The sequence below is a fragment of the Diorhabda carinulata genome, chromosome 2, assembly GCF_026250575.1.
Source record: "Diorhabda carinulata isolate Delta chromosome 2, icDioCari1.1, whole genome shotgun sequence".
NCBI classification, from domain to species: Eukaryota; Metazoa; Arthropoda; class Insecta; order Coleoptera; family Chrysomelidae; genus Diorhabda; species Diorhabda carinulata.
This window is the reverse complement of record NC_079461.1, coordinates 26,677,545-26,694,256: the sequence shown is the minus strand read 5'-3', so window position 1 is coordinate 26,694,256 and position 16,712 is coordinate 26,677,545. Positions and strand designations below refer to the sequence as shown.

Below are 16,712 nucleotides of genomic sequence, written 5' to 3'. Positions count from 1 at the left end.
TTTGAAAACAATTCCAAAAAAAAATCAAAACATTGTTTAACCTCTAGCTTAAAAACAATACGATTGATTAATACTAAAAAATTATTATTTAGCAGCATTAATAATAATTTAATAATAATTATGCCACCAAGCGCGTTCGTGCTTGAGAATCGACAAACTAGGATTGCCAAGAAACTCCTTCTCGATATCCATAAAAATGTGAAATTGAGTACTTACTACACAGTGCGCACATTTATTGTGTGAATTGATCTTAATTCTTTTGATACTATGTATCCGGGATATGTAAATGCGACCATAAGTCTTTCGAATGATAATGATATAACAATCTAAATAGTCAAAAATATATTTAATGCAACATAAAAATAGATATATACATTTTTTATAATTATCAACTATTTTTTACAATGTTCAAATAAATATAACAGAAAAATATTTACATATAACATATTTATAAACTATATTTTTTATTCAACTAATTTCAACAGCTGCACTAGCTCTCTTATTCCATGTATTTTAAGATATAAGATATTATAATATATTAAAGAAAGCCTATTAAATTTTGTGGTAAACATGCATAAACAGTTTTAACTTAAATATTGAACAATATCATAATGTTTATGACTGTGTCCACTTAGTATGAACATATTCGGAATTAAATTATATATATTAATTAAAATCATAGACAAAAATACGAGAAAAAAATAAGGAGTTGAAAATAGAAAATTTTATGGTACATATTTAAACACATTCTACCACGAAAATACATGATCCCAGAGAACTTTGTACGTTAAACTAGTGAGATTTTTGTGATTAACTTGACCCAACACTTCATTAATAATAATTGTTAAACTAACAACAGTATAGACAACCAATAAAATATTGGAAAAAAAGAACAGTCAAATATATGTTTGAACTAAAACGAACAAAATATTCCTTATATATCGCACAATCCAAAGAAAATCGTACTTAGTCAAAAAAGTTACTATTAAAGAAGAATTTAAAAATAGGGTACTTGCATGATTTGACAAGAAAATAGTTTTGGATAGCTTATGTACAACTTTTATTATAATTTTTTTTAATTCCTTGATCAATATTTATTAGGAAAAAAGTTGGTGAAAATTCAAAAAGTTTGTAGGTAGTTTAAACATTTCAGTAAGGACGCCATATTGCGTGACGTCGTAGGTAAAAATAAACACTGAACATATGATACAAAGTAAATACGACAGTTATTATCTCGGTTATTCTAAACTAAGCGTTATTATTAAACTTGGATTAATCTGAAAAATGGTATATAAATCGTATTTTGTGATAGGATAAAAAAAAGTGTTGGTCGTTTTGACGATCCTGCGCAATGAATTATTTTTGTTCCCAGGATCATTTTAATGTAAGTAAGATTCAAATTTAACTTATTTCAATATTTTATAGTAATTATGTAATAATGAATTATAGCAGCACACGCTACGTTGCCGGCAACGATAACTTCGTGATCATCAAGGAGAAAACTGCGCAATGTTTTTATAAAACCTATATATCATAACAAAAAATCAATGAGAATGATTTTCTTATGTAGATGAAAATTTGAAATTTTGGCGATTTTCAATTATATTCGTGATAATACATTTGTTACCAAGGTTGTGCAAATAAATATCTTGATATTTATTTATTATACCAAAACTCATTATTGACCTGATAGGTCTGAACATACTGTTTACATGACCACTACATCATTTATAATTACACTGTATGACGCGCGTTTCGATAACCAAGATATCGTCTTCAGAGATTGAAGGAAAACAAAAACCTAAATTTTTCCACCTTCTCCCGCAAAAATTGATTCCAGCGGAGAAACCTCCTTGCCGGGAATTTTCGCACTTATTCCTTGATGACCAAACTCTGTGCTCTTGAAACCGGAAAATAACGAATCTCTTAATCTGTCTCGATCACCAAAGCTTATTTCATATATACCATATATACTCTTTTTCAAATTTGATATTTTATCGTTAAAATTACCAACAATTGTTTTAATTGAAAATAAAATATACATTAAATTGAAACTAACTTTTACCCGCGGCTTCGCTCGCATCGAATCCATTAAATAAGTATCAGAAATCATTATAATAGAAAAGAACGAATTCTATAGCTTTATTAGAACCTGAGATATAGATCTTTGAATGTAGAAAAATTGCCAAAAACCTAAAAAAATGCATAACTCCACATTGAATGTCCGCGCCTAGCTCCTCTCCAACTCAACCGATTTAAGTGTTCAAAAACTCAAAAGAAAGAGGGTGTTTCAGCGAATGTTCTTAAACCAAAACGAAGTCTCTATCTTGAATAGAACCTGAGATATTGAGGATAGAACGTGTATATGTGAAAAACTCCCATAAGTAATGTACAAGGGGAAATTGCAATTGAGTATAACTTGAGAATGGTGAAAATTAGATGAAATCCGATGGTTGACGGCTGATCTGTGCATCAATACCTTTCATTGAAAACAAAACAAAAATTAAGCAAATCGGTTGGGTAGAACGCCCGAACGGACTCGGAATAGAAATCATCAATTTTTTTAATATATAAGATTTCTAAATGTAAGATAATTTTAGTAGTTTAGTATTCAAGGAAGATTTCCGCCAAGTAGGTTTACTCACTGGAATTAATTTTCGCGGGAGGTTTTTTGTAGGGAAAATTCAGTATAAACAGTCAAGTTAATAGGTTTTAGTTTACCTTCAGCTTTCGAAGATGATAACTTGGTTATAGAAACGCGCAGCAAACAGTGTAATTGTGAATGTCGGTGTAGTGGTCATGTACACATGCTCAGTATAAATATCACTAACGGTTCCAGAAATTCCAACTGAACGACCTTATAGGCCAAAACTTAAAAATTACAAAAATTGAACAATGCAAATCACATTTTGATATACTTCCCATGGACAATAAATACATTTTTCAACGGGCATTCAGGGTTGATTCGTGTTTCAAGTTAAAATTTTAAAATACGACTGTTTTCGTTGGTGAATTCATGAGGAATCTGTTTCACCTAATGCCATCTAGTAGTAGTAACTAATTTAATGTTAAAGTACACCTTTAGTTGGTGTTGTTTTCGACTAAGGCACAAAAATTATAAATTATGACTTAATACGGTTTTCTTTGGGATACGTGATATGTTTTACTTTGGCACAACTAGATAAATTAGTTTTCTCACAAATAATATCAAACTAGGTTGAAAAAAACCTTGTTATGAAAGCCATTTTAACAATAATGCATCAGTATCTATCATAATACGTCATTAAACAAGAATTTATCGCATTAATATGGAAAGTAGATAGTACCTAATATTTTCAACCTCCTTGCAATTGAATAGAAAAATCCTCGAAACTGGATATAAAATATCCAGCTAATCAATAAGTAGAGCATTATTTGGTATTTTGGGTCTCTTTTCAAAATTGATACAAAAATAATGGTGACAGAAAAATATTCATTCTTCGAGCATAGAACAATTTTCTGTTACTAAAGTATAAAGATGTTCATTATACATTCTTTTTGCGTAATTTATTTGTTTCGAAATTGCATCTGCCAAATCAGAAGTTCTGCATCTGACTCTTGGCTTTTTAACAGGATCTGGATTTACTAATAGAGCTGCATTAGTACCAGCGTATCGCATAACAATTTCTATGTAATAACGGGTTTCACTGTGTTCCTTTTCCTTTATGACATTACAAATTTCCAAATCGCTAAAAACAAATTAATAACTATCAAAACAGTACATAAAATTACCAAAAAAAATATAATTAGCAATTCTTGTTCTATCCCTATTTTTTAATAAAGTAAAAATATTTTCAATTTACCTCAATGGACATTCTATCACAGGCGTTAACTCAGGAGTTTTTGTACTAGTTACAATCCGTAACATTTCATTAGATACTATACAAAGTAAATCTTCAGAGGCACTGCCCAAAATTTCATATGCGATAAGTTGTTCTGAGTAATTCCTGAAATTTAGAAATGTTGTGATAATATTCTTGAATGTACTAGGATTGAAAATATTGATATTTAAATGTAATTTATACTTACTTATTGTTCACTCTGTAAAGGTACTGTTGACCTTGACTTTGTTTATTATTGAACTTCGGCAATAATCCACCTGGACCATGTACACACCTTGGTAATCGATTTCTTTGTGGTAATAATTTACTAGAATGTAGAGAAATATAGTAAAGTATAGGAAAATATCTATAAGAGGATTATTAAAAAAAAAAACAAAATAGTCGATATGATTTCTACTAAATTGCAACTGCTAAGAAAATTATCGACTTTTTTGAAAATATATTCAATTTTATTGTCAAATCCATACGATTTTTATGAAGTACCAACTTTATATATGTATATATATGTATGTATAGGACTATATGTAAAATTTCATTTCAATTAGTCAGAAAAAAGTAACAGTTATTTAAGTAATGCTACTTTTGTTATTTTCAAAACAATTTCGTGTCTTAATTTATCATTGCTTCTTGATGAAAAAAATACTATATAAGCTCAGCAATGGCATCATAAGTGTTATCCGGATTCTGTCTATTGAAAAGAACCATTTGTTAGTGGTTTGCTGAATTCAAACGTGGTCGTACAGACACCTATGATGGTGAATGTTCTGGTCGTCTAATTGAGGTGGTTACCCCAGAAAACATCAATAACGTCCACAAATTGGTTATATCTCATCGTAATTTGAAATTGCGTAAGATAGCTGTCGCCGTAAAGATATCAGAAGGCAGTGTGTTTACAATTATGCATGAACATTTGATCATTAGAAAGCTATTTTTAAATTGAATGCCGCGTTTTCCCCCATCTATGAAAGACAACAACATAGCAGTGTTTGGCCATGTTTACACGTAATAAATCAGATTTTGTGCGAGAAGTTAAAGAAGCGTTGAAATGATTGTGTTGCTCTTGAAGGAGATTACATCGAGCAGACTTATTGAGCAATGTGTTATCCTATTTTTAAGCATTATGAGTTTGATATTCATGGATAATTCATATAATTATCTAGAGTTGTCAAGACAGAAGTTAAATTAGGTTGAAATCTCAAAAATAATTTCAATAAAAAACCAATTATTCATTAAAATAAACATAAAATCAAACATATATTCAAGCTGAATTTAAAATTTGGAAAAATTTCTGATTATAGTTATTTTACTTGGAAAATTATAATACTTTTCCATTATATTTATCTCTTATAATTTTTTTTAACATAATGAATATGAATCTGCATTATAAATAAATGTCATCATCAAACCTTTTGAAGATATAACTTTTTGAAAGTAACAAACAAAAGAAAAATAAAACAATCTCGAACCCGATATCAAATACATAAATTGATAAATAAATTATATAAAAATAGCATACAAAAATCGGATAATGAACTAATATCTCAAGCTACCTTCTGCTGGAGTCTCTCACAGCACGAGCAGTTTCTGAAGCAAAATCCAATACACCAACGACTGGCTTTGTTACTGCACCTACCAAACCTTTGCCGAGGCCAGAGAAAACTCCTTGCAGTCCATCATTAGAAGCACCTTCATACACTTGCTTAAATATACCAGTTGCTCCTCCCAAAATACCGAAACCTAATCCTTTAAATCCTAAAAAGTTATTTTGTTGATTACTTTGTAATTCAATTTTGTTAAAATATCATCCCATACCTGCTACAATATGATCAGAACTTCTACCACTATGAACTGTTCTAATTTTTTGTCTAATTTCTTCATGTGAATCATCCATAGCTACTTTACCAAGACCGTCAGATAAGGATTCTGTTATTTTGGCAGCTGAATTCGACATACCGTGAGTAACATTTTTTACCAAAGATCCAACGTTTCCTTCATATAAAAATCCGGACAATCCTTCAGAAACATCATTTACTAATCCTATTGGGTTCCCTATAAAATCTACTGCTCCTAATATAAAGGCAGCTTGTGATACCAATTCCTGAAAACAGTTGAGTTATTTAGATCTTTTTTAACGTTATCGAACAGAAATATGAAATGAAAACTTCAATTTTCCTAAAAAATAAAGCTATGAACAAAAATTTATTAATCAAGTTTGTTCCGTTTTTTTTATTTTTCAATTAATTCTATATTAAATTTATTAATTCTATATTAAATTATTTAATTCTATATTTAGATACAACATATATCCCGTTCATCCTATAATTACGTCAACTAAAGAGAGGTTCTAGCGACAATACTAAAGGGTCGTCATAAATATAACAATTTAATTCATAAGTTCAACAGCTACTCAGTAATGTCGCTTACTCATACTCAAATTTAATAATATAGTTTTGATGTCACATAAAATAAGACATTTCATTCTTTCGAGATGAGTCTCTTTCACGGCAGTCACATAAAATCACACTCTCATCTTCTTTATTTGACTTCAACCAGAAAAGACCCTGTAAGAAAGCATACAGCTCTGCAGTATTTATGCTAGATTTATCGGGTAATTTAATTAGTAAGTATTACTTTATATTCTGAATATATACTATACATCCAACTACATCCCTCGAGTTAGATCCGTCGGTATATATTATTGTCTTGTCATCAAACTCTGCAAGTATGGATTTCAACAGAATTGAGTTAATGTGACTAGATTCCGTATAATTAGGGATTATAACTTTGTGGACTTTTAATATAACTTGATAAAAAATGTCATATATTGATAAATTTCTGTAGGTTTTGTACATATTGAATTCATTGGTTTGGAAGAACTGAAATCTACGATTTATCACTACTAACAAGACCCAGATAAAGATGTAAAGATATAATCAAAGAAGGTACAAGATAGAGTGGCAAAAGATAACGAGAATATCAGTTCCAAATTGAAAAAAAAAACAGGAGAGAAAAATTACCCACCTCAATAAATGGATCAAAATTAATTAAGGATTGAACTGTTCGATGATGATGGCAATGTTATATAACTGTCATATAATAAGATCTCTTTGTATTAATATGTTATTTGGCATTACAACTAACCTCTTTAAAATGTTTGATGATGGTCTGGAATAAAAATTGACTCGTTTCAAAAGGATGCTCCCTTTCAAAAGCCTTTAAATCAACGGCAGCATCTTCGAACTTCAATAGAGTTAATCCTAGTTTTCTCTTAATTCTCTGTAGATGTCTAGGAAGTTTACCAGCGGTATTAACACTCAGTCTTATTTGATCAGGTACAAGTTTTATGAAACCAAAATAGTACCTAAAATCATTAAAAACATCCTTATAATAACTTATCGAGAAATATGAAAATATTGAATTCATACCTTTTCGCATGCGCAGCCGATGTTTCTGTGAGTAATCTTTGAATTTCTCCATCGTCTTGATCTTTACTAACAACTTCTTCAGTTTGAGTATGCATTTCAAAAAACTCGCATAGTTTGAGAAGGAGTACTTCCTCAATAATTAAAGTGATTTTCTTCAATCGCAATTGTAAATGCTAAAACAATAGGCGTTATAAAAATATCATTAGAAATAATTATAGGCACAAATATTGAAATAAAATATTACAATCTTAATAAAGTTACATCCGAAAAGTTTGCAGAGAGTTAATTATCTTTCCACAGATGCGTCGCTAATCTTGAATGAAGACAAAATTCTTTATACTTATTGTTTCACAAAATTTTTCTTACCTCAATCTATTCAAATTGAAATTTCTAGAATTTTTGGTAATCTTTATATTAGACACTGTTTAATACCACTATACCACACAGTTACTCTGTCTGATGCGTATTTTGTTTATCAAAGTTATCTTAAGCTAAGTTTACCTTTTGTCTCTGAAGACGATAACTTAATTATCGAAACGCGCAATATATTCAATAATTACTATTTACCTTAAATATGACTGCTTTAATAGTTGTTTGTGGTTGAACTATTTCTGTAGTAAAATCCAGCGCTGGCAAATGATGATAACCTTGATCATTATTTCTTGAATTGGGAGGAGTAACGTATACCACAACTGGAACTGATGTATCAATAAGCTAAAAAAATTTTAATCGTAAATAATGATACACCATTTTTAATATATTGTTTCCGCCAAATATATACTTGATTTTGTATTTCTCAACTTAAAAAATAAGAATATGAGTTTAAGAAAAATATTACTATACAGAGGTGGATTTAAAAAAACAAATATAAAATTGAGGCATCTATGGAACAAAGTTTTTAAAACTGATAGCTTAATTCTGCCTAGCATTAATGTGTTTGTTGGGTTCAAAAAATCGATTTTTTTCATAAATTAATTTCTTAACATTTCTAGAATACGGTTGTTAAGTGATTTTTGAAAATTCGAAGTCGTTTTAAAGATACAATAGTTGAAGAAGAAACTGTTCAGAGTGCTGAGTTGGTAGTATGAGTCCGGGCCTATTGTATACAGTCGGCTTTATACCTGGCATCCTTTTATACACATATACGTATATACAAGATTCTACAGGCTTAAAAAAGGAATTTCTATAATTATTTCTTATTTTTTAATATCTTACTGAAGATATTTTAGTCTGGGTTTGACTTCGAAGAGCGCAGAAACTACAACAAGCGTTTTACCACCCTACATCAGCTCATCAGAAAAAACTATTAATGAAGAAGCAGGAAAACTACTGGATGAATTGATTGTGTTAGGTGACGGTACTTGGAAGAAACGAGGCTTTACTACTCTCTATTAGGAGCTTTTAGATTGAGCGGCAAAAACGGTAAAGTTTAGATGTCATGGTTATGAGTAGCTCTTTTGGTGCATATAATATGTGGAAAAGTAAGAAAACGGATCCTTTAGAGTACTAAATGTGGTATGAAACGCGTGTAGATTAATGCACCATAAACCATCCAGGAAGTTTCAGTCAAATGGAAGTAAATGCCAAATGTTTTTGAGGTTATTATCACAAATTTTCTTCCGATGAAAAAAACCTACATCAATTTTGTTCAGAAGACAGTAGGTGTAAAGAAGATTTATCGAATGACGAATTATAAATTCGTTGTTTAAGAGCAGAAACCGAAAACAATAACGAATCATTGAATTCGTTGAAATGGACTTTTGCTCCTAAGCATCTCTATTCTGGCCACAAGATAGTTGAAATTGCTAGCTACATATCGGTTATCATCTTTTATAAAGGTTTTGAAGGCGTTTTAAAAGTAATGTCGGTTATGGGATGACCCATTGGCCGCGAAACCCATACTTATATTGAGAAACGTGATAAAAAAAAAGAGTCTCGCGTTAGTGATGTTGTTAAATAAACCAGGATTGACTCAAGAGCTGAACAATCTGCTTTATAAGAGTTTCAAGAGGAAAAGGAAGGAATACTTCTATGGACCACGCATCGCCGATTGAGGATAAGTTGAGATATTCATAGTTTTAAGCGGACTTGAAACTTTAAGCATATTTTTCTCAAAACTTTGTTTTTCAAACTTCATCCTATCTCCATCGTATCTCAAAAACACCTTGACTGAATGACTTGAAATTGTAGGGTAGACTCAGTACATGTAAACGCATAGAATGAACTATTATCAATCAAAATTCAAAAATGTTCATTTTTATATAGCAAAAAACAAAAAGAAAAACTCAAAATTCACAACTTGTTTTTCATATGTTTACCAAAAGTCTAATTTTCGGTATATAAATTTGATAGTAGTCCATTCCGTGCATTAAGGTTTACAAATTAAAACATTCAGATAAGCCAATCAGCTGGAATCGTGAAGGATGCGCGAGCCAATTTTTTCGAGGCGGGGATGTTCAGAACGGTGTAACTCATGATCTACACAATATTTTTAGCTTGAAATTTATATTTATACTGTCGATATATATATATATATATATATATATATATATATATATATATATATATATATATATATATATATATATAATTTGAAGCTTCATCTATTTACTGGGCGTAGAAAAAATTCCTAAAAACAGCCATCACTAGGTTGAGTTAAGTTATGGTAATTATGTCACAAGTTTGTTGTGCCAACTTCTACTTCTGAAATAAACCTTACCTGATTATCAATTTGTATATCTTTTATGCTGACGCAAATTTGTTTAGATTTTGAAGTTATTGTAGTCTCTCCAACAATATTAGAAAAATTAATGTACAACAATTCCTCGGCCATTTTTCTACTAACTAAACTTATTCCGATGCCGTTTAAAGTTACTTTAAACTTAAAATCTCTAGTTTCACGGTTTTCATCATTATCCACGTTTGTCAAATTTGGTCGCTGATCTAAAGAAATTGTACCCCATTCTTTATCATCTGATGTTGCATAAAACCTGCTCTCCTTCATATCTTTTATACAAATTACTTGTGTTGGACCATCCATATGGATATTAACTGAGAGTAAACCTGATCCTGGTCGTAGGTATTGTCTCTCTATTGCCTGTTCTATTGGCAAACCGTTCTTAACAAATTTATAACTTACAGGCTGAGGTAAACCTAATACTGCTGCATTACCTAGAAGAAGTATTATTTATATATAAACTGGATAAGGATAATATATTAATTGAAAACATGATATACCTTCTCGTAATCCATAAGAGCCATCCATGGCTTGAACACACATATTATAATGATCACAACGTAATCTACCATCTTCCGTAAACCTCCATTTTTGCGTTGATTGTCTTCTTGGATCCACTCGTCTTAACATCAACCGTAAATAGGTATTTGGTTGAGGAGCAGTATTTTCTATGTCTAATACAAGAATATTTTCTAGATTTCTAGTTTGGCCCGGGTGTAACGGAGGACTACTACCCTCATGCTCTAAATAACCTTCAGATGTCATCCTCCATAATTGAGAGCGTTCACTTAATCTTTTTCGAGATAAAACAACTCGAGAATTCTTGACTACATCAAGTACTAATTCTTGATTTTCCATGTCGTTAGGATCGTATACAGTTCTTGATCTAAAACAATATTTTTATTTTAAAACTGAATATTACTTAATGCTGTAGATGGAAATAATTAAATTTCTCTACTTTCCAGTAAATTGTATCAATTCAATTGAGGTCATTTGAGGTGTCTCATGGATATGAAAAATTTTTAAAATTAACCCTGAAAGGATTGGCGTTGCCATTTGGCAACAAAAAACCCGCCACTGTAAATCAACTGCTGCTTGTAAACTTGTGATATTTTCCAAGAGATGGCGCTACAGATTTTTTTTAAACTAGTTTGTAAAATATCACACGTAGTTTGTTTTAGTAAATCGCATGTTTGTGACCAGTGGAGGTGTTTATGTTACTGTGTTGTATATGGACTTCAAGATCGTGTAAGTATTATAAAATATGCTTCAAGTTTGTTCTATAAGCTCATAATTTGAAATTATACTTTTAAATGAGTATATTATAGTTGGATATATGATCTAAATGTCCATATTACCATATGGCAACACTAGGACTTGTTACTGTCGACTTTTTAAAATTTTTTTACATTCCATAGTTTTTAGAGCAAATAATTAAATTTTTGTGTTTTTTACTCACTTAGTTTTATTTTTTAAATGTTATATACCCGTTACTGACTATATATTTTTTGTTCAAAAAGTGGTTTGACGTTGGAAGAGTCTATGCAAATAGCCTATAGTGATGATCTGCAGGTGGATAAGATTTACATTGAGCCTCCGGATGGCAGTGGTATTAGCGAGTAAGATTGTGTAGAGGAGGATGACGGCGGTCTAATCGACAATTTATCAAGAACCCAATTAAGAGCTCCCGCACAACTGGTAGTCACTACGAACGAAAGTGAAGGAGAAGTTGAATATAAACAAGTAAGAACCTCGAACACTGAGAATAATACCGAAAATATAAAGGAGTTCCGCAAAATTAGCCCAGATGTTTTAGAATGGACGCTGGAGAGAAGCCATTTCCTCCTAGTAGTTACGAGAAATTCAAATGTATAACTCCCACCGAAATTTTTGAATTATTTTTTGATAACAACATTTCTGAATTCTTTGTTGTTGAAACAGAGCGTTATCTCACAACTGATGAAATAAGTCTAATTAGCAGCCACTAATTTACAAACATTGTATAATTTAATTGAATGTTTTATTCCAAAAATTATTTTACATAGAATAAAAAACTTACTTTTTGAAAGTTCCTGTAAACGCTATGTATATAAAATTTTCATAAGTTAAAGATGCTGCTGGTCCCAATGCAGACATATTGTAGGTATTAGAAACCCCTCCCGGACCTATAATTTTTATAGCATGTGACTTTGTTGGCTCATCCCAAGCATATGGAACGCTAGAGTGTGCTCTCGCTGTACTATGCATGATATCGATATAACAACTTTGCCCAAACATTATGGAGACTTCAGAAAAATTGTCTACTCTCATTGGAGGCGGAAGTGTGTCAGCGTCGGTAAAAACGACAAAAAATGTTGCACCTCTCAGAACTACCTCCATTCGTAGAAAGTACACACCTCCAACAGAATCTCTAAAAACAGAAGCATCATGTGAATGTAAATATCAAAATTTTACATCTATAAAGAATTGAAATTCATATATATGTTGAAATTTATAGGTACATTTAAATACGTATCATTTAAAAAAAAATAATTTGTATATCTTGAGAGTAGTTCAAAATTGTTGCCTTATTAATGGAGGTATTTTTAATTTACCAAAAAAGAGCTAAGTTATTTACCTAATATTGACATGCATGGAATCGTTAGTATCAATTTTGAGTCCTCCGGACCAACAACAGTCGGGTACATCTTCAATTGAAACACACAATAGTTGTTCCTTTTCCAGATTTGGCCAATGAAAAGGCATGTGTGAATTCGACATAGCTTTCAAACATGACTTAGGCGATTGTTCTTGAGTACTTTTTGCAAAACAAAGTTGAGAAAATAACAGTTTATATGATGTCCTATTGTGTAACTGATATCTTGGTGATATAGTTACAATACTGGTATTTCTATATTTCCCTCTTCCAGTTCGTACCTCTAAACCAATGATGAAAACAACATCAGGGCGTCCATCTCTCAACGTTACATGGAGTTTTCGGTATTGAGTACCTTTATGAACATGAAAATTGGCACACCACTGAAAATATGTTGTGAAAATTATTTTTCTTAATCAATATCAACTTTTCAATTAATATATAACAATCTCATTCCTCAAAAATTCAATAAGAAAATAACCAGCGAAAAAACTAATTCATTTATAGCCCTAATGACTAAATATTGCTCAAACATTCTGATTGTCAATACAGTAAATACAAAAAAAGTATATAATTATCGTTTTTTATTAACTTTTATATGAAATTCAATCTTTCTTTTTTTTAATAATTCTGATATTTATCAATTCAATAACACAAATTACACTAGTAGCATTTGAAGTAGAAAATAATTAAGTACATCTTATTTAAAATCCATAAACATGCTGAAATATTTGAAGGAGAAAACTGTCCGATTCAGAGATTATTTTAGAGTGAAATGTAAACCTTATTAGCAGTTTATAATGCTCCGAACTCTGTGGAGAGTATCAATCATCTCCGTTATGCATTATAAGTCAAGTCAACGAAGTCGAATAAACCTGTGCAGTTATCAAATAATACACCAACGAGTGGAGCACCTCACCAACATTTCAGTCGCGTTTTTTATCAAATTAAAACTTGGTTAGGGCATGATCTAGAACCCCAGGAATGGGGTTTGACAATGCGTAACAAGTGCCTGGAATCTATCATGACTATTTTACCACCTGCATCAGATGAATTACTCAATACTATATTCAGTAACTGCAAAAGTCGCTGTGGTTCAAGATGTGGACGCAAGAAAGCGGGATTACAGTGCTCTTTAGTTTGCTGACATTGTAATGAACAAGCTTGTCTCAATGCTCTACCATATCAGACCGATATTAATGATGATAGAACCCTTGACCCAGAAATCAAGGATGACTTAGAGACAAATGCCGTTGAAAACGTTAATTAAGAGGAGCTTGAAATTCTACAGCAGAGGGACGATGACGACGATAATGAAGAAGAAAAAGATGAAGAAGAGAATTGAAATTAGAACTTTATCTTGAAAATTTAATTAATTTTTACAATAATAAATCTATAAAATGTCTCATTTAATAAAAACATTAATTATAAATTTATTTCTTTTCTTCTTTATTTATATAGACAGTCATTAGTATAAATTAGATTAGAATTAAAATACAATTTAAGTATTTTCCTCAACAACTTCTTAATTACATGGCCAGATAAGTGTTCTTAAATAAATTGACACTAAATTAAAAATAGAAAGGTAACCAAAAGAATGAATTTAATCTAAAAGTTAATAAAATATGATAATTATATAATTCTGAGACCGCGCGCTTAACATCCTCTATCTCGAAAACAGTTCAAGGTATAAAAAAATGTTAAATACAAAAGATGTAGAGAATTAAATTCTCTACCATATTAACAAATACGAATAGCGAAAAACCCATAGAAAACGAGATATTTGCAAGAAAATTTAAGAAACATCTATTTTTGTGACCTTTCACCCCTGACGCTAAAACTTGCGACTGGACTATTCAGAAATAACGGACCTTACACAAATGAAAAATTATCAATGTCAAAATTAGAGGTTTTAGCAATTACTAATTACTTATTTCTCAATATTTCTCTAGTTTGCGACGTAAGCCTCGTTACTGTTGTGTGGTTGTAGAGCTGTATTTCCTGGTTATTACTTATCGATCTCTATACCAACTTTTCGGATAGTGTTTAATTGCAACTTAGTGAATGTAAAAGACTCGTATAATTTATTACAGTTAGATTCATGTATTACACCATAATATCAGATTAAGGATGCATTGGCTAGTTTTCCTAATTTCAATATCTGACAAACTTGGTTACAAAATTTCTCCCCCAACTATGATATATTTGTTTTCTACATTAATTTGAAGTAAGAGCCAGAAAACATCCACAGTCATTTGTTCAAAGGTTCTTCTCACCAGATATTTTTTCATTTCAACTATTCATACAATAAACAATCGGCACATATGGAACAATATTAAGTGCATAATTGTACATTCACATAGAATTTAGTATTATAGTCACTAGGACAATGTCAAATTTTTTTTGTAACCTTTCCCTCCAAACTTCTTGTAGTTATTATTTGGGCGGACTCGGACAAATTCGGTGCTTGGCCCCATATGGTAGTGAGAGGTTGCCTGTAAAGCTGTCACGAACATGTCAATTTAATGCAAGAAAAAATTCATAACCACATTACTAATGTCAATAGTTTTTATTATAAAAATACCGAAAAACATGTCAGACAAAAATATTTGGTCATTTAGCGCGACGGACACTCTAAATATGTCAAATTTATGCAGAAAAAAAATTTATTACCACACGGCAGCTTTTATTACAATCAACCATGAAAACTAATAAAAAAATATCGTAACCTTGTCGGAGAATTTTCACGGGGCATATGCGCAGGTTGAGGCGCCAAAGATGTCAATTTCCCGAAAAATTTTTATTTACAAGCATTTTTGATAAAAATAGGAAGTGGTAAGTAATTATATTTTAAATAAAAAAATTGAATTTTCTGACAAAAATATTGGACCAAATCAATAGTCGTACAAAAAAACTAAAATTTTATTAGTATTCGATATTTTTAAATTAGACAGGGTTCGTGCATCCCTTTTTACAACCATTTTTCCGACAAAAATAGGAGGTTACAACTAATTGTATTCTTAAATAAAAAATATAATTGTCTGACAAAAATTTTGTGACCAGAGGTTTGGAGAGTGTGGTCATAAAAAAATGGCCTTGTGCGTAAGTACTATTATACAAATAAATTATTCTTAAGTATCTCATTGAACAAAAAAAACTAAAATTAAGGCTCACTTGTGGAGTTCCGTCCCAAATAACTCTCTTACCCACTCTGGCATTCATGGTGAGACCTGCTTCTTGATCAGAAAAACTAAACATTAACGGTTCCATCATACGAGCTTGCTCGTGTTCATCAAATTGACCAGCACTAACTACAGATGTACCAGATTGTCGAAAGACCAATGGTAACCCAGTTCTGTTTATTATCCAATAATAAGCTGACACTGAAAACTAAGGAAACAATTTCAAAATACAGAAAATATGAAATACCCCTAACTCAAAAGTAAATATATAGAAGTTATGATCACTAATTCCTGTGTTGTTGCAGAACTGCACTCAGGTATAGATTATTGAAATGGTACCTTCAATTTGGCTCCTTTATTAACTGAAACTGTAACCAATAAATTCAGCTTTCTTTGTTGAGTATCTTCAAGTTTTACACGACAAGTAAATGTAGCATTACATCCCGCTGGAACAGTCACATTGTTACAAGATCGAAAATTTTCCAATTTTATTTTCAATTCAATCTCATCTGGATCAACCTAGAACATGAAATAAACTGAAAGTTATCATCAAAAATAACTGTTAAGTGATAATTATTTGAACAATAAAATTAAATAATTACATGATGTACGGTGGTACTGCCTCCGGCTTTAATAACACCATTTTGCTCAGCTATTGTATATTGCATATCTACAGGTAACAAATTTTCAATTGCGACCGCTGGTAATAAATATATTGTATGTGCTGGTTCATATTTCATTCGGTTCGATATTAAAACTCCTTGTCTCACAATCTCTGTGTAAAATCTAGAAAAAATATTAATTCGAATTACATATTACTTTTAGAACGATATCAATAAATATTGAGCTCAT

General features: G+C 30.8%; 1 protein-coding gene across 1 annotated transcript in view; it reads right to left on the bottom strand.

Annotated features, from left to right (window-relative positions):
* Positions 1-327: 327 nt before the first annotated feature.
* The window catches only part of LOC130903787 (intermembrane lipid transfer protein Vps13D), a 43,854-nt gene continuing 27,469 nt past the window's right edge, over positions 328-16,712 (bottom strand). Inside the window, exons 27-41 of the mRNA XM_057816114.1 lie at positions 16,463-16,646; positions 16,200-16,379; positions 15,853-16,068; positions 12,661-13,061; positions 12,103-12,453; positions 10,544-10,929; positions 10,026-10,477; positions 7,874-8,020; positions 7,307-7,479; positions 7,023-7,242; positions 5,694-5,979; positions 5,432-5,633; positions 4,069-4,188; positions 3,843-3,986; positions 328-3,728 (exon numbers count right to left, since the gene is read on the bottom strand). Coding sequence (XP_057672097.1) covers positions 3,473-3,728; positions 3,843-3,986; positions 4,069-4,188; positions 5,432-5,633; positions 5,694-5,979; positions 7,023-7,242; positions 7,307-7,479; positions 7,874-8,020; positions 10,026-10,477; positions 10,544-10,929; positions 12,103-12,453; positions 12,661-13,061; positions 15,853-16,068; positions 16,200-16,379; positions 16,463-16,646 — 3,718 coding nt within the window. The 3' untranslated portion in view covers positions 328-3,472. The remainder of the gene's footprint in view (positions 3,729-3,842; positions 3,987-4,068; positions 4,189-5,431; positions 5,634-5,693; positions 5,980-7,022; positions 7,243-7,306; positions 7,480-7,873; positions 8,021-10,025; positions 10,478-10,543; positions 10,930-12,102; positions 12,454-12,660; positions 13,062-15,852; positions 16,069-16,199; positions 16,380-16,462; positions 16,647-16,712) is intronic.